The sequence below is a fragment of the Peromyscus maniculatus genome, chromosome 1, assembly GCF_049852395.1.
Source record: "Peromyscus maniculatus bairdii isolate BWxNUB_F1_BW_parent chromosome 1, HU_Pman_BW_mat_3.1, whole genome shotgun sequence".
In the NCBI taxonomy this organism is placed as follows: Eukaryota; Metazoa; Chordata; class Mammalia; order Rodentia; family Cricetidae; genus Peromyscus; species Peromyscus maniculatus.
This window is the reverse complement of record NC_134852.1, coordinates 6,367,564-6,394,133: the sequence shown is the minus strand read 5'-3', so window position 1 is coordinate 6,394,133 and position 26,570 is coordinate 6,367,564. Positions and strand designations below refer to the sequence as shown.

Genomic DNA, 26,570 nt, shown 5'->3' with positions numbered 1-26,570 from the left:
TATACCATCTTCACTCAAGTCTTATAGTAGAAATCACTGCATTATGGACTGTACTTTGAAATTTATAGATTAGCAATAGAAGTCTTCAGAATGTGTGGCAAGTGCCTTATTGAATTTTATTTGGAGGGCCTTACATTCATTCTGTGGTTTATTTTACTCTGCTATTGTGTTTATTTGGTGATAGTTACTTTTCTGCTACAATGTATAGACTTGGGTTGCCCATCAAATAGTCCACTGATTATGTATTTGAATATTAGGTAGTTAAGAATGACAACTTGTCAAGTAGTAATTTCTTGAAGAGTGGTATATTGTTATTGATTTTGTTTTTCATATTCACACAAATTTCCTTATGATGGTCTTCTTTGTAATCTAGCCTTCTTGGTTTTCAGTAATTAACAGGGCTACATTTGAACTTATGATCCCATGTATCTGCCTTCTGAGAACTTGGATAGACAATGTATGCCTTATGTTTTCTATTCAGTCCACATATTTCAATAATGTCACTTTTTAAATGATTAATAGAAGAGAATATCAGAAACATTGAATACCATGTGTGTATGTAACACAGCATTTTCATCTTTATGGTAGAAATGTAGTAAAGTAAGATAGGTAGCACTCAATTGTTTATGCATATCTCATCACATAGACTGAGGTAGACAGATATATATGTTGTTCCATCCTGTATTATGTTATGATTAGATGAAGTATTACTTCCTCAAGAAATTGACTTGAGATACCAGAAAATCTAACTGCAAAAAGATTTCTTTCTAAACAAACATGTCTGTGATGTGGTTATGGGCATGTAGGCCATGACAGATATGTGAAAACCAGACGACATATTTTTTGAGTATTTTCTCTGTCCTGGTTACATGGTTTCTGTGATAATGTTCAAGTTACTAGCCTTGCACGCCTCACACATTTTTCCCTTTGTACCATCTCACTGGTGAAGATATAAGTTTTGTAATAATATTGTATCAATAAAGGTTTAAAACGGTAAACAGTGTTTTAACCTAAACGTATGAGAACATGGGCCAATTGAAATAATATAACCATTTGCAAGTGAAATGATAGTCATCCACATTGTGTTTGCATTCATGTTAATTCTGAAGAGCAAATGTACACCCTTGTTCATAACACTCTCATAAACATTGTCTCAGAAACAAAATGATCGGCACAGAGATGACTCAATGGTAATAGTGGTTGCTACTAAGCCTGATGAATTGAGTTCAGTAAGTAAGAAGCCCTGAGGACTCCCACAAGTTTTTCTCTGACTTCTAGCTCCACTTGCACTATGGCATATGCACACCCCTACACCACCACTTAGATATTTTTTAAAACCAAAGGCCTTCCTGTGTTGTATAAGCTATCATCGAATCCCTGGACACAAGCAACCTTTCTGGAAGCAGCCTCCAGAGTAGCTGCAGCTAGTCATCTCCCCTTAAAATCCTAAAGTATTTATGGTCATGTCTACTTAGCAGTTCTGGGACAGTCAAGGCTATGTTGTATGAAACCCTGTGTCAAATTTTTTTTTTGTTTATCCACAGGTGACAATCTCTAATATGCTTTTTTTGTCACCCTGCTGCATTGTGATATGCATTATGATATATTACATGGGGATCCTGAGGGTACCCTGAGAGTGCAGCAAACCATGATGGTATGCTGGGCATTTTCAGATTACTGTCATCTGTAAAATGCCTGGTTGTCAAATGGAATCAGAGGATAAATGTCAAATGGGGATAAATCATATCTGAGTGCAGACCAAGCAGCTTTCAAATTTGTTAAAAATGACAGGGACCAGTCCAAACTCAGTTAACCATACCCAGGTCTCCATGTCGTTGGCAGAAGTATCAGAACAGCATCAATCTTCTACCCACCAGGACCATGAGGTGGAAGCTTCCCCATGGAAGAGGGACATAGGGAAGACTGACCTTATTTTGTCTAGGCAAAAGGGGGTCCTGTTTGTTCACAATCTGGGCCAGGTCCTAGCAGCAGGTACTGCATTTGAGCAACTTGCCCAAAAGTCTGTGTTGCCATTATCCAGATGGAAATATCTTTGGAGACCTTGGGTCACTGTCAGAATCTGGGAGTCTGTGTCTGATATAATAAGCTTTTTTTAAATTAGCATTTTAAATGCCATATTCTTCAGATTTCTGAGCATTTGAGGACTGCCTGTCTATTAGTTATGAATGGCTGACTGTCAGCTAGTATTCTCTAAATCCCCTATATCTTAGCAGCTTCCATAAGGCGAGGACTTACTGTCGCTTGAGAAAGCAAAGAAGAGTGACAGGAAAGATCCCAAGGCCAAACGAGAACAGGAGAAAAGGGGCTTGTGAGTGAGGATGCAGCCCAACTCTGAGAAAAGGACCCTCTTGGTGGACCAGAAACTCCTTTCTGAATGAATTATATAGAAATAATAATTTCCTAGCCAATCAGTCCTCTATGCCAGGGGTTTCCTTTTGACCCAGCATTTCAGCCTATTCTGGACAGGAAAAATGGAGTGATGAATTCTCTTCTGGAACTGCGTAGAGATGGTGTTGGGGCATTGTGTTGTCAGGGCTCCAAAAAAGGCTGAAAGGCTTAGTCCAAGGCTGGGCATTGGAGCATTTGTCAGAAGCATGTGGTTGTCTGACCTGGCTCCTGAGGCAGGTGACAATTACATTTGGCTGGGCTAGTCCAAATCACTTAGACAAGAATCTCTGCTGGTCCACAACTGCTGCTTTGATGTTTCTGCCAGCCTGCTGGAATATAGACTAGAGATGGGAGTTAAAATTTATGAATTGATTTGGAGATTTCAAGCCTGTAGTTTTGGTAAGTGGAGACTGGGAGAGAAAAATGTCATTCTCAGCAATAGACATATGAGAAAGACTCCTGAATTGGAGCAGGGATGGGTCCTCTAAAAAGTAGCTGTAGACCCAAATAGTATCAGAATTGTATTAATGTTAAAATCTGAAATTTAAAATCTTAAGTATTAGTACTGCTACTCTATCCTGGCATAGGGGTATGCTGTCCTCACCCACATGAGCAGCTGTGGAAAACTAACATCAGGCTTCCACTGAACCTCTCCCTCACCCATGCTGCCCCTAGTAAAGGTGGTGGTGAGGTCATATGACCTGTCTGTTTTGACCTTAGCTAAGATGACATCTTGACCATGTGGTTGCCCTCATTAAAGATGGTGCCTGACCACATGGCTGCCCTTATCACACATGGCAGCTTACCATGTGGTTGCCCTTATTTAAGATGGCACTGCCTAATCATATGGTTGTCCTTATTTAACATGGCAGAAGATAAGGAATGGATAAACTGAGGCATTTGAACAGTGTGAGCAGCAATGGTAGTGGCAGTGGCAGAAATGTATTTCTGCAGCAAGTCCACCACCCTTTTCTCATGGCAGACTGTGGGGTGGGGCTCAGAACTGTGTGCCAAATTCCCACGGGTGGAACAGAAGGTCCTGGCAGCAGAGTTAAGTGACACAGAGAAAAGATTTAAGAGATAGAGTTACAGATAAGGATAGGACTTAGGAGCAAGGGACAGGCAAGGAGAGTGAGCTTTTCCTGGTGGGCAATTTTGCACGTCACAGAAAGGAACCTGGCAACAGTTGATGATGTAATTGCTTAGTGGAGGCTGGATATGCACGGGGAGTTGTAGATGAGGAAGGGACTGGGATATGGTAGGCATATTTTTCCATAATGAGGTATAATAAGATAGTCAATGGACCATCGTCACAGAGACTATGGGCTATGAAATTCAGAGGGCACAATGTGCCTCCATATGCCTTCATATGGGGTGGTGGACAAGAGCCCAAAAGACACAAGGTGCCAGTGAATGAAACAAGACTGGCCTCCAGCATCCCAGAGTGTCAGTGAAAACAAACAGTGTAAGATAGCGAATGGACCATAGTCACAATAGCTATGGGCCAGGGAAGGCATAGACCTGAGGGGTTTAGTGCTGTGGGATGGTCTGTATGTCAAATTGCTCTGATTGGTCAATAAATAAAACACTGATTGGCCAGTGGCCAGCCAGGAAGTAGGTGGGACAGGGAGAGAGAAGAATTCTGGGAAGCAGAAAGCTGAGGAGAGAAACACTGCCAGCCGCTGCCATGACAAGCTGCATGTGAAGACACTGGTAAGCCACAAGCCACATGGCAAGGTATAGATTTATGGAAATGGATTAATTTAAGCTATAAGAACAGTTAGCAAGAAGCTTGCCATGGCCATACAGTTTGTAAGCAATATAACTCTCTGTGTTTACTTGGTTGGGTCTGAGCGGCTGTGGGACTGGCGGGTGACAAAGATTTATCCTGACTGTGGGCATGGCAGGAAAACTCTAGCTACAGTTTAGAGCCCAAAAGACAAGTGATACCAGCACCACAATCATGAGAGATGAGCAAATCCTCAGTTGTAGGAAAATGGCCAAAAGAGAGGCTTATCAAAGGGGTAGTGGGCTTGCCAATTATGCCAGTGTTGGATGAAGTGAGTGTTGAAGGTTCCAGGGCTAGGAGTTTGTCTCAGAGTATCCCAGAAGGTTGGTAGGCTGGAGAAATGTGTCAGGAGGACCTCTGCCAAGTCCATAGCACCAATGTAATGAATTATTACTCAGGGAGGCAGGGGGTATCCCACACATTCAGGGAAACATGTTGACATGCTGCACAGATACAGCAGTGAGCTGGCAGGCAAGCTACTCCATGTGAGCATGGCGGCTGGGGCGGTGGCTAGGCATTCACAACCCAGATGCTACATCCATGCAGAAGTGGTTTATTATAATAATGAGCCAAGGAGAAGATAGGAAAGAGGAGAGAGAGAGAGGAAAAGAGAGAGAATGGTTGAGGGGTATACATCTATCCTATATTTGTGAGTCTAAGGTTTCATATCTAATTTATCTTTTATCATAACCAAAAAGAATTATAACTATCTAGTCTTCAACTCCCTCAGAGACTCGAAAAGGAAATAATGTTACCTACTAAAACAGGAAGTGCAAACAAATGACTAAAAAAAATTTAAGTTATGACAGAAGCAGTCACCTGATGTTTCTCTGCAATGTTGGGGCACCCACCTTTGGCCTACAGGCCTAGAATATCTGACAGACTCATCTGTGAAGCAGGATTTTCAACAGAGCCTTCCTACTTTCTGTTGGCCAGGATTGGCAGTCTTTTGTTTTGTGTCTTGCTTGTCCATTTTGGAGAGCATAATGTCAGCAATGAATGCTAGGGCACTTTCTTGCCCAGTGGCTAAATTTTGCTGCAATGAAAGTAAACTCCATATGGAGTTTCTTCAATTTCCATCATCTTCTATGAAGTAGATTGGTGCTGCCACAAGCAGACATGTTTCTTAGGCACTAAAAAAAAAGAAAACATCTGTTATTAAAATGCCTTAAATGACATATTCAGTAGATTTCTTAAGTGTTTGAAGATGACCTGTATATCTAAAATATATTTCTGCTTGACCTTGAGTACATACTTAATATGACTACAAGTTTGATTGTAATGACTAACTACTAACTTTCATTTCTTTATATCCTAATTGGTTGGTAATAATAGCTTTCAAGGATTAGCAAGTTATATTACATTGTTAAATGAATTGCATAGGTACAATACCTTGAAAAAGATTAGAAATATATGTACAGAATTTTCTAACAAAATCAGTCTCACATTTGTATCATTATACATAATTTGTATACAATATGCAAAAATCCAATCCAATGTAAAATATTTTAAAACTAGTAGTTGTCTTCTAAAAGTAGATTCAATAATCTATCTTTTTATGTTATCATATCTATATTCTCCCTTTTTCTTTTCAGAATACATTAAATATTCTACCATTTCTATATCTTTTTTTCCAGAGTAGATTCAATAATCTACCTTTTATCCATATCCTCTTTTTTCTACTTCTTTTTCATTTTTTCCCAAATAATAACCTTAAATATAATCTTCTTTGTTGAGCCTTTTTCCTGATTATTAACAATAACAACCTGTAACCACCCATCCTAAACAATGACAATTATCCAAAACCCATTGAAAGACCAAAAACCTTCCTACCTTTTGGGAATATGGGTGTCATGTTCTTAAAATTACTTCCTGCTGTCTGGGGGCAAAGGCATCTTTAGAGGATCCTGAAAGGAAAAAAAATTGAGTTAATTGTCAAGTCCTGGGAGAGGTAGCTGTATCATTTGTTGTCCAGTCTCTGCATAATGAGAAAGTACAGGGCTTGTCTCAAATCCTTGCTCAAGTAGTCTGTGAGGCTGGATCATCTCAGCTAGCCATCTCAAAATTGTCCTGAGCAGTTTGTAGTGCAAAGCTGATCTTTGGGTGGTGTTTGTCAGTTTAGTGGTATTATCATCATCCTGATGGAATCATCATTGTGGAGCCCCATCATCTTTTTGGAAAATTCAAATTTGCTGTTAATCATAGTCATGATTCCCTGCAGAAAAATGATAGAGACTCAAACACAAAAATGTGTACAGGCAGCTAGATGAAGACTTTTTTCCTAGAATTACTTAGTACACTATATGACCATTAATATCATGACAAAAGTTTAAAATATATACATATAAATCTTATAAATTCATACCTTAAGAAAAGTTTTAAAGAGTCAAAATAAAACCAAAGAATTATTAGATGAGTGACAATGGAATAGTCCCTTAGTTTGGGTTTTTCTTCTGTCTCATATCAGGTTTCTCTTCTGACATTTGTAGTAATATTCCATCAGTAAACATTGTATCTCCTTTGTAAACTGCAAACAGTATTGTCATCCAAGGACACAGTGAAATAGGGATATTTGAATAATACATCCTATTTGCCAGCCAAAATGATAGTTGTACTCTTACTTCGTGTGTATGTCACTTTATTTTGAAGAATAACATGCTTATAACAGCTTTTTTAAAAAAAATATTTATTCACATTTTATGTATGAGTGCTCTGCATATATACATGCATGTCAGAAGAGGGCTTCAGTTTCTATTATAGATGGTTGTGAGCCAACATGTGGTTGATGGAAATTAAACTCAGGACCTCTGGAAGAGTAGCCAGTGATCTTAATCCCTGAGCCATCTCTCCAGCCCCCAGTGTTTATAACAGTTTTATAAATAGATTCTCAGAAATTCAATTGAGTGCCAGAGACATTGCTCAGTGGGAAAGGTAGGCAGTGCTAAGTCTGATGACTTGAATCCAATCCCTGAGAAACTGACCTGACTCCTGTAGCAGGAATCTTAGATGGTCTTATTAATAAAATCAAACCTGAGCCAGGTATTGGGCTGGACACCAGAAGATCAGAGAGACAGAACAAACCACAGCTAACTTCTCCTGGCCAACTTCTCAGCTGATCTTGTTTCCTCAACTGGATGCCTCTGTGTCCTCATATCCAAATGGCTCTCAGCTGAACTGTGCTGCTCAAAACCTAAAAGCTTAACCAGCCAAATGCTTAACCAGCCAAATGCTTCTAGTTTCTGGTCCTCACACCTTATATACCTTTCTGCTTTCTACCCTCACTCCCTGGGATTAAAGGCTCACTTTCTGGGATTAAAGGTGTGAGTCATCATGCCTGGCTGTATCCTTGAACACATGGATTTCTGTCTCTGGGATGCTAGGATTAAAGGTGTGTGCTACCACTGCCTATCTTAAGCATCTAGTGGCTTTTCTGTTCTCTGGCCCCAAATAAGTTTATTAGGGTACACAATTTTGGGGGGAACACAATACCACCACAGACTGCCATAAATTTTCCTATGATTTCTTGGCTTGGACTGTTACATATGCACATCCACACACTATCACATAAGGGACCATTTTTAAAGCCAAGTAAGGGTCAGTCAAGCTACTTACTGGGTAAAGGCACTTGCTGCCAATTTGAGCACTTTCATTTGATCTCTGGATCTCAGACGGAGGAAGGAAATAGACTACACATGTTAGTTGTCCTCCTATTTCCACATGCACATCACAACACACAAGTACACATGTAATTTTTTTTAATTGAAGAAATTAACAAAGTACAGAAAACAGCCAAAATATTACATGAGAAAAAACATGATTTAGAAGTTGAAATCAATACATTAGAGTATTCAAAGAAGTGTTACTGTTTCCCAAAATGATAATGGTTTCTGTCTAAATTTGATACTATCTTTTCATCTATGATTTAAAAATAGCTCATTATAAAAGAATATCTTAAATTTTGGAATTCTCTATTATCTGGTCATGTTTATTAATGTGTTACCTTAGGTATTGTTTGGTGATGTTCACTGAGATATATAATATGTTATATTTTACTTGTAAAATTATAGTATTTTATACAATAATAATTGTATCAAAATAGGTAAGTAATCAAGTTACAGGTGAAGTTTCATGAAAATAAACTATGATTTTTTTTCTGATATTCTCCCTAATGTTTCCATGATCTGTCCCAATTGTATTATGTCTGTGAGAAACATGTAATCTAGATAAATCAAGACGAATTGATTTGGCCACAGTTTTAGAGATTTTAGTCCATTTTCTAGGATGAATTTCTCCTCTGTTTGTTTCATTTTTAATGTGTGTGTGTGTGTGTGTGTGTGTGTGTGTGTGTGTGTGTGTACCTGTGCATTCACATGAATGTAGGTTCACATGGAGGACACAAACTAATGGCAGCCATTCTTCCTGGAGCTAGTGTTACAGGCAGTTTTATGCTGCTTGATGTAGGTGTTGGCAACTGAACTCAGCTCCTCTGAAAGAGCAGTGTGTGTTCATTTCAGTGAGCCATAACTCTGGCCTCATTGGCTACTTTTCTTATGCCTCCCAAAACTACCTGCCCAAGGTGTCACTGAACAAGATTATACTGAGTCATTTCACATTAGTCAAGGAAATGTCCCCATGAATTTGCCTAAAGTTCAAACTTATAGGTGCATTTTTCAACTAAGGATCTCTTTTCCCAGATGATTGTAGCTTGTGAGAAGGTTAAAAAAATAAAAAATACCTAAAACTAAATATCATGCGACACAAACAAATATCATACAAGCATGACTAAGCAATGTTAGGCAAACTGGCATTTTATTTTTTTAGTGATTCATTTGAATGAATGAATGAATGAATGAATACCACTAAATGTTTGTTGAAATTTGTTGTAATACATGTGTTGGAAATGCATGCTTTCCCACAATTTTTCTTAATACAAGGCATAGATTAAATTATGTTTTCTTAAAATTACATCATGTAGGCAGGTGTATGTAGTGGGAATTTGTTCCACCCATGACCTTGGTCTATCTGGCCTGATAGAGGTGATGCTTCTTATCTGCCTATGTGACCACATAAAAGGAAGGTGAAAGGGGTCATGGGTTCTTAGGTGGGAAGGCTGGATCAGTCACCATGAAGCAGGATGTGATAGATTCCCCAGTTTTAAGGATTCTGCAATTGGTTATACTTTATCCCGTATTAGGGAGTCTGTTTTCCCCATAGAACCCCATATATACAGACAGACCATTGAGGCTCTCATTACAATGTACTTACACTATTGTAAATATATTTGTGTTAAGTTTCCTTTCTATAGTGAAAATTACTGAAGGTGCAGTGACCATGTATTCTACTATCCACAACGCATGAAGGATTGCTCTTTATATAATAAATGGGCTGTTATAAGTCTTTTCAAAAGCTACTTGCCTTGGAGGTAGAGAGAATGGGGGGTGGATTGGGGGGAAGACTGGGTGTTGGGAGGAGGAAGGACAGGGGAATCCATGGCTGATATGTAAAATGAAATTAATTATAAAATAAAAATACCTATGGGCTGGAGAGTTGGCTCAGAGCTTAAGAGCACTGGCGGCTCTTCCAGAGGTCCTGAGTTCAATTCCCAGCAACCACATGGTGGCTCACAGCCGTCTGTAATGAGATCTGGTGCCCTCTTCAGGCCTGCAGGGATACATGCAGGCAGAGCATCGTATACAAAATAAATAAATAAATCTTTAAAATAAATAAATATAAATAAATAAATAAAATAAAATAAAAAAAGAAGGGACAGGGTGGATACATAGATTGGGAAGGGACATTGTATGGAACACTAATCTTTGACCTGAGATTCCATTACCTTCAAATAAATTATGTTCTTTAAAATAAGAAAAAAATCTACCTATGTGAATAAATAAACAAATAAATACAACACTAACTGTGGCAAGGAAGAACTAACATATTGTCACCTTACACATTCTGAACTGAGATAACATAGGGGGATGCCGAGACCAGCATCATCAGACAAGACCACAATGGGATATTCAAGGTATGGTACCAGGAAGTAACCATGAGAGGTTGCTCTAAATGGAGTGGCAGCAGTTCTTACCAAGTGCTGGTTTTGTCAGAGAATTCAATTCCAAGTTGTGGGTGGCAGGCCAAAATGGGCATATGGTAGACTCCACACAACTGGCAGGGATAACTAAGAGAGGATTTGGTAACCATAAAACCTCTGGCAACTTGGTCCTTTGAAACGTCTTTTTTAGAATTCCATGGGAAATACCCCCTTTAAACTTGCTAAAATTACCATTGGCTATTAACTTTACCATTAAATACAATATGACCTTTATAACATAAAGAGAAAATGGCTTTCTCTTCTACAAAACATTCTGAATACCATATAATATGAACAAATACTTGATACCCCAGACACAAAAATCACATTACACTTAGATTTACTTTCTAAGAGAGAAGACCAGTGTTTCAGGTGCCACTAACATAGACCTTCTTAATCCACTAACAAGAGTTTTCCATTTATAAATGAACCAAGGACTTTGAAAAGAAAGAAAACTCTGAAGTCCATGCCGACGCTGTAAGCAATCTGTTCCTGAGGTCCACGTACCTTGTCGGGGAATCTCAGTCCCCATTACCATTATACTTTTATGTTCGCTCATAGATAGACTAATGTTGTCATGAGGTCCAACATGACATGTGTTAGAAGAATTTCCCCACTTTGATCTAACACACCTATGTCATCCTTCCACTAATGTATTTTAAATGCCTTGATTCACAGCTTTCTTTGTTGTCTTATCATAGGTGGTGAAATCCTTTGTGGGAGTGTTATTATATGGGAACACAGACTTTGTGTTAATTTAACCTGTGTTACTAGGTGATGGTCACAGATATTTGTCTCCAGAATTGAATTTTTTGCTTGAATGTGAAATATCCTTCACAGTTCATGTGTTTGAATACTGGATCATGTTTTGAATTTTTAAAAACTTTGGGAAATGGAGCCATCTTTGAGAAATTAATTGTAGTGGAGTACTCAAGGTTTATGGCTGTTGGAAATTTTTATTTGCTGCCTGATTTCTGAGCTCAAACTAAATTCTCAAGCCATACTTCCCACACTATTCCACAGTCTTTCCTACAACAATAGAGTATTTGCCTGGAACTACAAGCTGGAAAAGACCTTAAATCATCTCTAATGTCACCTATTGTCAGGTTTTTTTTTCTGAAAAAGTGAAAGTAAATCAAAGAAATCTCTCATGTTCTCTTATAGGACAAAAGTATATTTTTGTGTCACTGACTTTTTTTTTAATGAGACAAAGTTTCTCTGTGTAGATTTGGCTGTCCTGGAACTCTCTTTGTAGACCAGGCTGGTTTTGAACTCACAGATCCACCTACCTCTGCATCCCAAGTCCTGTAATTAAAGGTGCGCACCCCCCACAATGCCACTGATGTATCTAAGTGACGGGACTCATAGAAAATCTTCTCATTCATACAATCATCCATGTCAGTGGCAGGTACCAGCTTTTACCTAACTACTTAGCATTATTGTTTCCGTGGGCATGTACTTACAGACTTTTGTGAGCAGTCATGTGGGTGCTAGGAATAGAATCTGATTCTACATCCAGTGCTTTTAACCATTCATCGATCAATCTCTCCAGCCCCTCTAACACACTTTCCACAGAGTAAAATAGAATGCCATACAGAGGAGACTGGAGAAATAAAGGCCATGGGATGTCCTTTGAGGAAAGCTTCAGGCCCCCAGTGGATCTGTCCTAAAAGAGAAGCTATGTCTGGAGGACTGGGCCTACATAAGCCGCGTGGAGTTTAAGCAATTTCACTATAATAATCTCAGGATCCTGGACAAGGAAGGAGCTTCAAGTTTTGATGTTCGCTGGAATTTGATCTTGCTTTGTCTGTACATTCCTTGCTATGCTCTGCTTCTTTCTTTGTGGAATAGGAATGGTTGTTCTGTGCCATTGTATGTTGGAAACATTATAGTCTCCCATAAGGCTGTGGTAGAGTTTGGTCAGATAAGAAGTTATTCTCCTACCCATTGTTGAAGAGAGCTGGGGTGGTTAAATAAGAACGGCACCCCTAGACTCATATGTTTGACTCCTGATTTCCCAGTTGCTGGGACTGTTTGGGAAGGAGTAGAGCTATGGCATTTTTTAAGGAGGTGTGCCATGGGGGTTGGCTTTGTAAGTTCAAAAGCCTCTGAGCATGCTTAGTGTAGTCTCTACCTCCTGCATGAGGTTCAAAATATGAACTCTCAATTCATGCTACTCCCAGCTATTTACTTTGCCATCATGGACTCTAACACTCCGGAACTGTAAGAGCAATTTAGTGCTTTCTTTTATCATTTACCCTGGAATGGTGTGTGGGAATGGTGTGTTTATCACAGCATCTATAGAAATGGAACAATTCAGAAGTGTTCTGTGGAAGATCAGAACACAGGAAAATCTCCCATTTCAAATACAGAAATTGGAGAGGGGTTTCTTCTAACTGCAGCTTTAGAGCAAGCAGTATCAGTCCCTTGTCTTTATGGGTAGGAATGATCCCAAGATTGACAAAGGAGGCCATGAAGAAGAAACCCTTTTCAGAATATTCTTTTATTTCCAACCAGAGCAATACTAAATTCCCTGGATGATCTCTCTTCTCCAAAAGACTGGCAAGCTAGGAATGATGAACCAAAGGCAAAGGGTTAAGTACATACCAGTTTTATTAAAGATTCAGACTATTATAGTGCACTTAGTGAATCAAAGTCAGCTGGCCTTCAAAACAAGATACTGTCTCTAACAAACAAGAAAACCAAAACTACATTAACTTTTATTTTGGAGATGGCTCTTGCTGTGGAAGTGAGTAGGGAGATTAACATGCCCTTGAACTCCTGATATCAGCCTGTCTTTGCTTAACAAGTGTGGAGATTAATGGGATACCCTCTCATGATTGGCAATATTCACTTTTGGAAATTGTGATATGGCACCTGTGGCAGATATCTGAAATAACTTTAGGCTGTATTATGTTGTGTCAATTCTACAATGTTGCTTTTCTTTTATGTTATTCAGTTTTGCTCTTCTTTTTCCAGTGTGTGTGTGTGTGTGTGTGTGTGTGTGTGTGTGTGTGTGTGTGAACTATGCAGCACTGGGTTCCTTCAAAATTATAGTGATCTTGTTGCCAAGGTGTCCTTGGCGGTATATTACAGGAATGCAGTATCACATCCAGCTTGCAAAATAAGTTTGCAGGGCAGTGGTGGCATATGCCTTTAATCCCAGCACACTGTAGGCAGAAGCAGGTGGATGTCTTTAAGTTTGAGGCCATCCTTGGCTACAAAGTGAGTTCCAGGGAAGCCAGGGCTACATTAAGAAACATTGTTTGAAAAAACAAAGAGAGAGAGAAAGAGAAAAAGAAGTTTTATGTACAGGTTCTCTCATTTTACACAAAGAATATTAGTCATTATTTTATGTATAAGGGTGTTTTGCCTGTATGTGTGTCTTTGAAGCCCATTTATGACTGGTGGCCAGGGAGGCCAGGATATGGTGTCAGAAACCAGGAACTGGAGTTACAGAGAGTAGCGAGTTGTAGTGTGAATGGGGAATGGTAACTGGGTGCTCTGGAAGAACCTTCAGTGCTCTTAACTATTGAGGTATTTTCTACCCCCAGTTTTCTATTTTTGATACTGCTTCCTGACCAAGGCGGCCTAAGTCACGTGGAGTCAGACTGCTGTTGCCCATTTAAAGAACAGAATTCTCGAGAGAGACACTGCAGCCACTGCCAGGACAAGCAGCATGTAAAGATGCTGGTAAGCCACCAGCCATGTGGCAAGGTATAGATTTATAAAAATGGGTTAATTTAAGATATAAGAACAGTTAGCAAGAAGCCTGCCACAGCCATACAGTTTGTATGCAATATAAGTCTCTGTGTTTACTTGTTTGGGTCTGAGCGGCTGTGGGACTGGCAGGTGACAAAGATTTGTTCTGACTGTGGGCAAGCCAGGAAAACTCTAGAAATGGCACCCAATGGCTCAAGTTTCCACCTTAAACCTGAGAATATTTAATAACCAATTCTAAACAGAGCCAAAACCAGGTTCCTGCTTCTTGTCTCATACGGACAGCTAGAAGCCGCAAAACGCAGGTTTGAACACTGGCGGGTTCCTGGCGGGTGCGTTTGACTGGCAGTATGGCGGGAATGAGGCGTCTGCCAGCGGCACATTAAGCTGTGTGGTAGATTTAGTCTTTACTAGTATTAAAAAAAAAAAAAGAGGTTTCTGGGCTACACCCTGCTTTGATAAGAAGCATAGACCCACTATTTCTGAGAATTGATGGCTCCCAGAGCTGGCGGAAAATGTACCACCGCCATGTTGGGAAGCTGAAGTGGGCAGAGCCAGCAGCCACAGCGCCTTTTCAGGCTTAAAAGGCTACAGTTTAAATCAATAAGTTCCCAATAAGACTGATTCAGATAAAATAGTTTATAATGCATATAAAAATGTACATAGGCTTAAAAGAAAAAAATATATACCGTTATATAAACAAATAGTATCTAAAAATAAAGTGTTTTAAAAAAACATTGAAGGTAATAAGCCACGTAAAGATGGCTATCATACATAAAATCTGGATTATGTTGTCTTTGATATTCATAAGTAAAGAAAAACATTTGATTGTAAAAGCTGTTCACATATGCCAAAATGTAAATTTTAAAGGTATCTTGACTTCAAAATTTGGATATAAGGATATATTACTTTGGAAAAGAGGTTCTACTTTTGTTTCCACAGAAAACCAGAGGCTATGGATTTGTTCCAGATTAAAATACATCAGGTTGTTTGACCAGCCAAGACCCCCAGAAATATCTCCGATGGCACTATGGCCCAAATGATCCAACATCCAGAATGGTTTCAAGGCAACTGGCTCCCACAATACAGCCTCAAGGACTACCCCATAGGCCTAAAATTTTCTTTGCGTCCCCATAAGATACAGCGCCCTCCAGCAGGAAGTAGTAAGAGATGCTACGCCCAAATTCCCAAATATACCAAGCTGGCTTTAGAGGTGGAATTGGCTCACCCCCCCTCTAAACCCAGACATATTGTTTTAAAAAAAGTGGTTAAGAGATTCTTGTGTCCCAAATCAGAAGAGCCCTCTGGTGTGGGACAGAGAAAAACCAATATTTTTATTTAAAACAGATTGATTATAAATGTGATCTCTTTCTAAAAAAGAAAAGGGGATATGATATAGATATATAGGAGGATATGGAGATGATAAGATAAAAGGGTAGATTAATGAACCTACTTTTAAAGAACAACTTGTTTAAAATGTTTTACATTGGTATAGATTTTAGTTTATGTTTAAAATGTTTTACATTGGTATAAATTTTAGTTTATTGATACAAACTTGAAGTTAATTTTGTTATACTGTATATATATATATTTCTATTCTTGTTTGAGGTATTATGTTTATGTAACTCATTTAAAATTATAATGGATAATTAAAAAATAGATTAATAATTAGTCATCTATGAAAATCATATCTGTAGCCATGTTAATTAAGTCTTCTAGGTATACATAGATATATTTCAGATAGATAGGTAATCTTCAAACACTTCATAGACCTAGAGAATATGGTATTTAAATAACTTAGAATTCTGTTGACGTGAGACACAATGCTCCTGGCTGCACCAATTGATCCCGAGAGAATGTTGGGCTTCTAAGACATTTCCATTTGGAAGTTTGTCTTTTTGGCACAAAATGGCCTACTGGGCAAAGAACTGCCCTTGCCTTGATGGCTGACAGTACAAATGCAATGCTGTCCTTTCTGGACAAGCAGGACACAAGGAAAGCGACCACTGTACTCTGCCAAGACAGGGTAAGATGGTCTCTCAGAATTCCTGCTTCTAAAAATGGTCTGTCAGATACTCTAGGCCTGTAGCCAATTTAAATGCACCAACAATACTGAGAAACATTAGGTGACTGTCCAGGCTGCCAGCTGTCTTGGTCTACTCTTGCAAGATTCCCAAAAGTGGCTTGCATCCATCTACCATTTCTCAGGTACCATTATGTTCCTTCTCAGGTCTTTGATGTGGTTGAAAACTAGATAGTTGTAATTTCCTCAGTTATGATAAAAGATAAGTTAGATATAAAACCTTAAACTCACAAATATAAGATAGATAGGACATCTTCTTTAATATTGTAACTATAATTCTTGCTCGGTAATTGTTTTGTTATATGTAATTTTACCATGTTAAAGTTAAAACCTTCCTTTTTAAAAAAAGAAAAAAGGGGAAGTGCTGTGGATATTTCTCTATATAAATAAAACACTGATGGCCAGTGACCAGGCAGGAAGTAGGTTGCCAGGCAGGAAGTAGGTGGGACAAGGAGAGAGGAGAATTCTGGGAAGCGGAAGGCTGAGGGGAGAGACACTGCAGCCACCGCCAGGACAAGCAGCATGTAAAGAGGCCAGTAAGCCACCAGCCATGTGGCAAGGTATAGATTTATAAAAATGGGTTAATTTAAGATATAAGAACAGTTAGCAAGAAGCCTGCCATGGCCATACAGTTTGTATGCAAAAAAAAAAAAAAAAAAGAACAGAATTCTCCAGCAAGTGGGAGAATTAGCCTCAGGAAGGGATGAGCTCTCTAGTTATCAGTACAGCATGGTTCCTCTAAAACCATATACACACAAAAAATGGACTCAACAGGTAGTATTCATATATTTGAGCATAATTATACATACTTAACAAGGAAAAAGTTGGAAGGGAAGGATTTGGAAGGGACAGAAAGAGAACAAGGAAAGGGAGAAAGTGATGTAATATGGTTTCTTTTTTTTCTTTTCTTTTCTTTTTTTTTTGGGGGGGGGGAGTGTTTCAAGACAGGGTTTCTGTGCCTTTCCTGGAACTCAGGCTACTCTTGAACTCACAGAGATCTGCCTGCCTCTGCCTCCCCAGCGCTGGGATTAAAGGCTTGTGCCACCACCACCCAGCCATATTTTCATTAAAATGTAGAAAAATAAATTTTAAATTAAAAAGGGGAGGTCAAAGGGATGACTCAGCAGTTCAGAACACTGGGTGTTGTCTGAGATGCCCTGGCTTCCAACCACAGCACTCACATGTAGGCTAACCACATGCTGCATGGCCAGTCCTAGGGGATCTATCAGCTAGTTCTGCACTATACAGCACTGAACACAGACACAGGCATGCAAACACCATTATACATAAAAATAGGTTATGTTATGCCCAGGTCACAAGAACCCCAAGCAAGACCACCACAGAGTCAATATCCGATGCAAGCACACAGAGGTTTTTATTAACAAAACAAGCACCATCCAACATCCAACACAACAGGAAAACAGCCCCGAGCACGCACTTGAAGGGGTTTATATAGGAAAGTTTTACAGGCAGCTTGGGATTGGACGAGGGGGTTAGGGGTGAGCTAGTCCTTTAAAGTTACTGGCTGAATTACAAGCATGAGGTTACTGATGGCTAACAGGATTCAGGGTATCTACAGAGACATAAGTTTTTACTCCCTATGTCCTGCTTTTGCTGAACCCAGGATACATACATTCAGATTTATTGTTCCAGTCCTATTCTCCTCTAAGGTCAACTTCTGGTCAGTGGAGCCCATTACTCCCTATGTCTTGTTTTTGCCAAGTCCAGGATACATAGATTTATTGTCCCAGCCTTATAAGTTCAATTTTTGGTCACTTCTCAAACTGCTGGTCAGCAAATACCTTTGGAGGAGGGGAAGGGGAAGCATCTCACAAGATGACTACTGATTTTCTCCTTTCAGTTAAAAACAGTAGAATTTTCTACAATGATGAAACAGAACTGAGACCGACAACAGCCCGGGCCAGTTAAAATGAATGCTCTCTCGTCCTGCATAGAAAAGGCTGTGGTCTTCCTCAGAGCCAGACTGCCCAAGGGCTAAAACAGCCTTATTCTGAGATTAGGATGGCTCAGGATAGCCATCCAAAAACAGTGATCGCCGTGCTGATCGGCAACTTTGCCTTGATCTTTCCTGCATTCATGTTCTCTCTCCTGTGTATTCGTGTGAACTGTAGCATCGATACATCTATCTTTGAGAACATACATCATTGTTTTTAAAGATTTATTTACTTTTACGTACACAGTGTTCTGTCTGCATGTATGCCTGCAGGGCAGAACTCATTACAGATGGTTGTGAGCCACCATGTAGTTGCTGAGAATTAAACCCAGGACCTTTGGAAGAACAGCCAGTGCTTTTAACCGCTGAGCCATCTCTTCAGCCCCATACATCATTTTTAACAGGTAGCATTGGCTCCTAAGCAATCTACATTCCCAGTATCAGTTACTTGAGTTTAGACCAGTGAGAAAGGAGGAACATACTAGAGGCATTTCTGCCCATCATTTTGGAATTTATGTATTTATCTGCATGACTTTGAGCTAAGAGTGCCCCAGATGTCTCTGTTTTTGAATTATGAGCACATTCAGAAGTAGATCTGTTCTACTTGTTAGGACATACCTCTAAACTGTCATGTCCAGACTCCCCATGTTAAGCCCCGTTCTTCCTTTGTTGAAGAAAGGCATTGATGTGGAAATGGCTCCCATGCTCTCCATGTCTGCCACAGGTAAGAAATCTTTCTCAGCTCTTTTGTGTTGGCTGTTGTTGTGGCTATTCTTGACAGTCAACTTGACCATATATGGAATTAACTAAAATCCAGACAATTAGGTACATCTGTCAGTTTTTTTTTTTAATTAAATCATGTGAAAAAAGAAAATCCATCATTAATTCAGGTCTGCTTGAGTGATAAGAGACACTTCTTAGGAATCCCTATGTACAGTGAAGCCCAGCTGATACACCCAGTCTCTTCAATTTTCTCTTTCAATTGTAGGTAGAAAGCCGTTGCTGGTCTAGCTGGAACACAGCCAATGGACCATTCTATTAAATCCTCTTTTCACATAGAAGAAAGAGATTCATCCTATCAGTCCTGTCTTCCTCGAGAACCTTAACTAATACTGCTGTTTTATTTGATGTTTGCTCTTTTTTGCTGCTGTGTTTTTCCCACCTTTTCACTCTGGGAGATGTGCTGGCTAACAACCAGACTCATCCAAAGGATTCTTCCTTGTCCTATTTCTCTCTATGTATTCATGTTAACTTGGAGACTATTCTTTTCATTATTATTCATTTTTCAAGAAATTGACTTGGATTTCAGGAAGAAAACTCCTACAGAATGGAGCCATCATCCAGCCTAGACTTATCACAGTGTGCTCTGGCTCCTGCTTTCCTCTCAGTGTTGCCTGAAGTCCCTGAGCTGATTAGGTAAAAAGTACCTACCATTAGCCTGAACTCAGCATGATGCCACAGAACGTCTCTTTAATTTTTAACATCCCAGGCGCCCTTCTGTCTGAGGTACAGGACTATCACTCCACTCCACATTTTGTAATGAGCTGTGCAAACTAACCACCTTGTATCCAGGAGGAGAGGGGATGTGTCTAAGGAGTGCTGGAAGACAGAAGAATCAGCTGTTGGAGGCCATGTGCAAGTGCTATTAAAATGCACATTTCTGCAGACCTGGGAAAGGTCTGGGTCTGGCTTGAAAGCCTTGGCCAGAACCCATTGTGTTGAGTCCTTGGGCACACTCAAACCCTAAGGGAGGTGCTCCTGTCACTCAGACCTCACTAGCCAATCAGGATCTCCAGGCAGACCACCAGTCAGAGGGGGAGGAGGGCTCTTCCAGGCTCCATGTTGCAGGCTAGGATCCACAGCTGAGCAAGCAGGAGTGGTTTGGAGTTCTGTGCTGTGACCTCTGCTGAAAGAAGCTGTGTGGAGAGAGTGGAAGAGCCTGGAACAGCGACATGGTGAGTGAGGTGCTGCTCTGCTCAGTTGGGGAGGAGCAGACACCTGAGCCTTGAGAGCCACGTGGTGGATCCTCCGCAAATGGAAGGGAGCAGGCCAGAAAAGGAGTCTTATAAAGTCCTTGTAACTCCCTGGCCAGGGCAGGAGCCTGTGCATAAAGTTCCTGTGGGGGCTGCATCTGCTTAGAGCACTAGGAGCACGGTGAGTGAATGTGGGCGCAGTAAAGAAACCAAACTTGCAACTCGGTGGGTGAAAAAATTAAAAAATTGGCAAGGCTGTGTGCTGGGAAACTGTCAAGAACAAGAAGGTAGATAGACACGGTTTAACAAACGTTGTATTTTATTATGCTGAGGGTCCTCAGAAGGTTCACATTCTGAATTCCTACCTTCAGGGTCAAGCCTGTCTTCCCAAGGCCGCTCACCTGTGCCTTTTATCTCAACAGAAAGTCAGGTCCATTTTCTGACAAGTCTCTTATTCCATCGTCTCTGATTCAAGCATCAGGATATGGGGGAGACTCTCCAGCCACCGGACAGATCAAGGTGGCGTCTCACCAGATGAGGAGAGCAGAGCACTGCTCTTGACCTCTGCTAATGTACTGTCCAGTGGGTGTCAGCGGGTTCTAGGACTGTGTCTAGTTACCTTTAGTGAGTGATATCACTGAAGTCTGCTTATCTGGTACAACCTTGGGTGTGTTGGGGGATCCTGACTAAGCTGTCTTTACATGCCTAAAAAGCCGTTTTTACTGTGCTTATTAGAGGTTGAACGGAGAAGCAGTAGGGAATGTTTCCAGGGTCAAATGGGAACAGAGGAAAGGGAGTTGTGAGCTGAGGAGTTGTGGCTACAAACCATAACAAAAAAGAAAACTTGATTTAAAATCAATCACTAGTCCCATCCTCATATGCAAGAGCAAGCCTCTGAGAAGCTGCTCAAAAGAGGATCACAGGGTCAAAACACACATTAAGGGCTAGTGTTCCATCAATGTCCATTCCTGCGAAAAGTATAGTTTTGCCAGATAGATGGGCAACGTGACCCTGGGTGACAACTATTAGAAAAGGAAAAGGTGGTGTGTTGAGGGATGGCCTGCTCAAGTGAGACTTTCTCAAAGAAGAAGAAATAGTTCCTTCTTAATCCTTGGAACGTGTGTGGTAGAGCCAATAACAGCTTGAAGCCTAGCCCTTGGCAGCTTTTCCTATGGTACCAGGTATAGAACAAAAACAGCTCCTTCTTTTAAACCAGGAATATGCTCGGGAGAGCTGGCAATGGTCTGGGACAAGGGCCTTTGGGAAAGGGGTTGCTTCAGATCCTGAGACCCACAACTCTCCCTCCTACATGGGTTTCTGTTTATCAGTCACATGTCTACTGTGGACTTGGTCAGTAACATTCTTGAGACAATAATAATATGATGTATTTGAATCCTTGTCTCTCACTGGTGGCTTTCTTTAGGGTGCTTATGGACTTTTTAGTGTTAGGAGCCTTTCTTGGGGAAATTCCCCACTGGGGATGGGACTTGTGTGTCTGTAGCCTCACTCCATAGCCATTTGTTTTTGTCTAATTTCTTGTGGTTGGAACAGATCATCCAACTTCTTTCATGCTGTCATGGCTACACCACCATTATAGACTAGACCTCAAAATTACACAAGATACAGCAGGAACAATTGATTTTTAACCTTAAGCCATTTTGCTAGTCTGATGATTTTTTTGTTTGTTTATTTGTGTTTCACTTTTAAAATACATATGTCTGTCCATGGCAAGGGTTCACTATGTAGTCCTGGCTTTCCTGAAAATAGCTCTATAGACAAGGCTGGCCTGGAAACCAGAGATCTGCCTGCCTCTGCCTCCCAAGTGCTGGGATTAAAGGTGTGCTCCATCATACCTTGATTTTTTTATTTCTATATTATTGACTGATTTACCTGGAATATATGTTTTTGTGCATGCCAGTCATATGCTGTTGTGCTGAGCTTCACCCACATCTTGAGTTTTAAACTTTGTCAGAAGGTATCGTTCTGTATCCCAGGACAGCATATATCCATGATCTTAAGACCGTATGAGCCTTCAGAGTCAAGGGATGACAGTTGTGTGACAGTATTGCCACCTTTTCTGTAGTTTGAATTTTTTGAATAAATATGAGTCTTCAGCCTGCATGTACAAATACACACCATAGAGGTGACTGATATTCACAGCAGTCAGATTTCCTCAGAATCCTGGATCTTGGAGTTTTGAATAGTTATAAGCCCCCATGTAGGTACTGGGTATTGAACATACCTCTTCTGCAGGACCAAAGTGTTCTTAAATGCTGAGCCATCTCTCTTGCCCTATACTTTTTTTGTGTTCAACATTTACATTGATTACATTCTTTTCTGTCTACCTGTGACTGCTTAAACATGAACTGACTTCTAGCAAGTTCTTACTAATCTTACAGTTTAAACTGGGGCAATTCAGGATTCTATGGGATAAAAACAGAAGTGAAGTTTATGCAGAACGATTTGCAGAAACTTCAGGGAGACCCTCTGAGTTTTGTCTATCTGGTTTGAATGTTTATTTGTTTGTTTTTGGTCATGGTCTTAACTATGTACCTCTGGCAATCCTGGAACTAATAGCAGACACCAGTCAGGCCTCTATCTTAGTGGTCCACTTGCCTCTGCCTCCTGAGTGCTGGAATTAAGGGTCTGAGCCAAATGAATGAGCTTACCCATCCTTTTTTTGTAGTTACAGTTTTCCTGGTAGGTACTCAGTACTATTGATCTCTTTTCTTCTCTCTTTCTCCTTCTCTCTGTGTATATCTGTTGATAGATATATCTCTTGTAAATGTATATCCTGTTCAGTGGGCTCAGAAATGACAGGGTGAACCTCATTTTCAAGTTTCTCCTAAATGACTTGGTGATTACATTAGAACTTCTGTTTCAGGGAATAAGTGTGGGAAGCACACAGAATTATGGGAATATATTGTTAAGGAAGATTACATTTCCAATGCTGTCAGTATCATAATTTCTGTAATATGAATGTGTGGGGTATTTTAGGATGCTGTGACATATGAAGATGTGCAAGTGAGCTTCACTAGGGAAGAGTGGACTTTGCTGGATCCTTCCCAGAAGAGTCTCTACAAAGATGTGATGGTAGAAACTTACAGGAACCTCACAGCTATAGGTGAGATAGAATTATTCTTTGTAAAAAATACGTGGACAAGTATCTCTTAGTTGTTGATGCTCTTCTGTGATGTTGGTCATGAAGGAAGAAGAATGGAAATAAATCAGGCATGGTTCTAAGGTTCAACAAGGTTAGTATTACATTTTTCATATTTTCCAATAACATATCATACATTTTCTTTTGCTATACTTTAGGGTACAAATGGGAAGACCAGAATATCAAAAAACATCATCAATGTTCTAGAAGACATGGAAGGTAATTTTCATGTGAAAGCTAGTACAAATGTGTCTCTGAAGTAATGCTGATATGCACTGGAAGTTTTCATGAAAAGCAAGGGAGGAAATAAGCATAGCTTTAAGTGTCTTGATGATTATTAAACTCTCACAATAGTATTTACTTCAATGTCAGGTAGCTGATCCATGCTTACAAAACATTCCTCTAAAAAGTAAGTAATGGAAACAATGGCTTAAGAGATATCACCATTTTCTTAAACCCTGTTTATGCCATGTCATAAAACTGTCAATTGTTTTGGTTCATATCATTCAGGTTTTGCAAAAAGTTCACATGTTGACTAGGTGATCAGTGTATGTCCAAGAAATTTCAAGAAGGAAATAGTCAGTTAAAGGTAGCTAGTGTTACTCCTACTCTTGTAGCAACTTACAACATAATGAGTGTGCAGTTTATGAGAGTCAAGAGTGGTGCTGGCATGGAGAAATTTTAATCTCTATACCATATCTCTAAGTGGAATGAAACCAAACTTTATTAATTCAATGTGAAAATATTTTATTTGTTATTATTTTATAGGCATATCATATGCCAGTCTGGACACAAGCCATGTGAGCCTAAGGGATATGTATAAAAGTAATATACTTCTTCCCAGATAAATTAGAAGATGTGTAGTAGACCCCCACTATGAGTAGACTTGTTGAATGTGATACAAATTTACAATAATTTGATTTTCCATCTTCTCTGAGAATTCATCAACAAACTCACAGTGGAGAAAATCTATATGAGTGCAAGGCATTTGGAAACTGTTGTGTTTGTCCTGGTTCACATTGCAAATGCATTGTGACTCGTAATATAGGAAAGTATTATGAATGCAGTCAGTGTCGTAAAGCTCTGGGCCTTCCAGTTTCCTTCAGAGATGTAAATAAAGTCATATGGAGAAAGGGTAGTACACATGTGAGCCATGTACTAAACAATTGAAGCACCACAGGTATCTTCAAACACATAAAATAACCCATATTGAAGTTGAACCCTATGAATGCAATGCCTTTAGTTCTGATTCCCTTTACAATTATAGTAAAGAACTTAAGTGGAAATAAAGCCCTATGAATATAAACCATGTGGTAAATCTTTAACGTATCAAACATCTGTATTGTATGGTAGACTTCCAAAAGACAAAATGATGCATCAATGTAATTAATGTAGTAAAGAATTTACTCATGCCAGGTTTCTTCACAGGCACGAAAGAAGTAATTCTGCAGAGAAAGACTATGAATGTGAGCAATGTGGTAAAGCCTTCACATTTCACAGCACTCTGAAAACACATGAAAAAACTCATACTAGAGAGAAACCCTATGAATGTAATCACTGTAGTAAAGCCTTTACACGTCTTGTTAATCTTCAGAGGCATGAAAGGATTCATAATGGAGAGAAAGCCTATGAATGTAATCACTGTAGGAAAGCCTTTACACGTCTCGTTCATCTTCAAAGGCATGAAAGGATTCATAATGAAGAGAAAACCTATGAATGTAATCACTGTAGTAAAGCCTTTACAAGTCTCTTTCATCTTCAAAGGCATGAAAGGATTCATAATGGAGAGAAGGCCTATGAATGTAAGCAATGTGGTATAGTCTTTACTTTTCACCGTACTCTGAAAATTCATGAAGGAATTCATACTGCAGAGAAACCTTACAAATGTAATCAATGTAATAAAGTCTTTGTATATAACAGTCATCTTCAAAGGCATGAAAAAACTCATACTGGAGAAAAGCCCTATGAATGTAAGCAATGTGGTAAAACCTTTACACGTAACAGTTCTCTGAAAATACATGAAAGAATTCATACTGGAGAGAAACCCTATGAATGTAATCAATGTGGTAAAGCCTTTTCACATCACAGTTATTTCTTGCAACATGAAAGAAGCCATACTAAACCCTACAAATGTAGTCAATGTAGTAAAGTCTTTACACGTAACAGTTCTCTGAAAATGCATGAAACAATTCACACTGGAGAGAAACTCTATGAATGTAAGGAATGTGGTAAAGCCTTTATATGCAATAACCATCTTCAAAGGCATAAAAGAATTCATACTGGACAGAAACCCTATGAATGTAGTCAATGTGGTAAAGCCTTTGGATATCACAGTTATTTGAAAATACATGAAAGAATTCATACTGGAGAGAAACCCTATGAATGTAACCAATGTGGGAAAGTCTTTGCATATCACATTAGTCTCCAAATACATGAAAGAACACATACTGGAGAGAAGCCCTTCAAATGTAATCAATGTGATAAAGCCTTCATATGTAACAGTCATCTCTACTATCATGAAAGAATGCACACTAGATAGAAACCCTGTGAGTGTGGTAAAGCCTTGGCACATCCATCAGTTTAAATACTTTAGAATACCTGTATTCTAGTACTCATAAAATCAAAGAAAAGTCATATCTCTAAAAGATTTGCCTTATAGTTTAAATCCATAAGGCTTTTTTCTATATGAATTGGTAGGTACAGAGAAGAAGAGGGACATCAAAATACTTGAACATACTGTTCACATTAAACAGATTTTCTTTCTTTGAGATTAAATAATCATATAATTGAACAGAGCAGAGGGGTGTTGGATGAAGATCTTTCCAAATCTTTTATAGATATAGATTCTCTTAGCAGAGAGTATAATCTTATACATTTAAGCAATAATGTAAACCTTTTAGATATCAGACTTCAATTGCATGAAAATACTAAGACATACTGTGTGTATTAGGTTTTTTTTCTGTTGCTGTAGGAAAACAAATTAAAGCAAATTATAGAAGAGTTTATTTTGGCTTATGGTTCCTGAGGGACAAGAATTCATCATGACAGGGAACCTGAGAGCTCACATTATTAACCTGAAAACATGAATCAGAGAGTGGGAACTTACTGGGGACTGAAGCTTGAAATCCTCAAATACCAATCCCAATGACATTTTTGCTTCAACAAAGTTACATTTCCTAAACCTTCCAAACACCACCATTACTAGACACCAATGTTCAAATGACTGAAAGCATGGAGGACATTTATTATTCAAACCACCACGTGAATTAACAGAGTGGCAATGACCTTGCATGTCACTGTCACAATCAAAAACATGAGTGATATACTGGAGAGAAACCTTGTGAATGAAAGCAATGTGTAAAAAGCTTTTTGCCACCTGGACTGCCTTTTG

At 39.4% G+C, this 26,570-nt stretch overlaps 1 protein-coding gene across 1 annotated transcript; it reads left to right on the top strand.

Annotated features, from left to right (window-relative positions):
• The first annotated feature begins 21,299 nt into the window (after positions 1-21,299).
• On the top strand, positions 21,300-25,718 carry LOC102908634 (uncharacterized). The gene is made up of 4 exons (XM_076554187.1): positions 21,300-23,143; positions 23,338-23,398; positions 24,608-25,260; positions 25,339-25,718. Exons 1-4 carry the CDS (start codon positions 23,110-23,112, stop codon positions 25,716-25,718), a joined length of 1,128 nt encoding a protein of 375 aa, XP_076410302.1. The 5' UTR covers positions 21,300-23,109.
• The last annotated feature ends 852 nt before the right edge of the window (positions 25,719-26,570 follow it).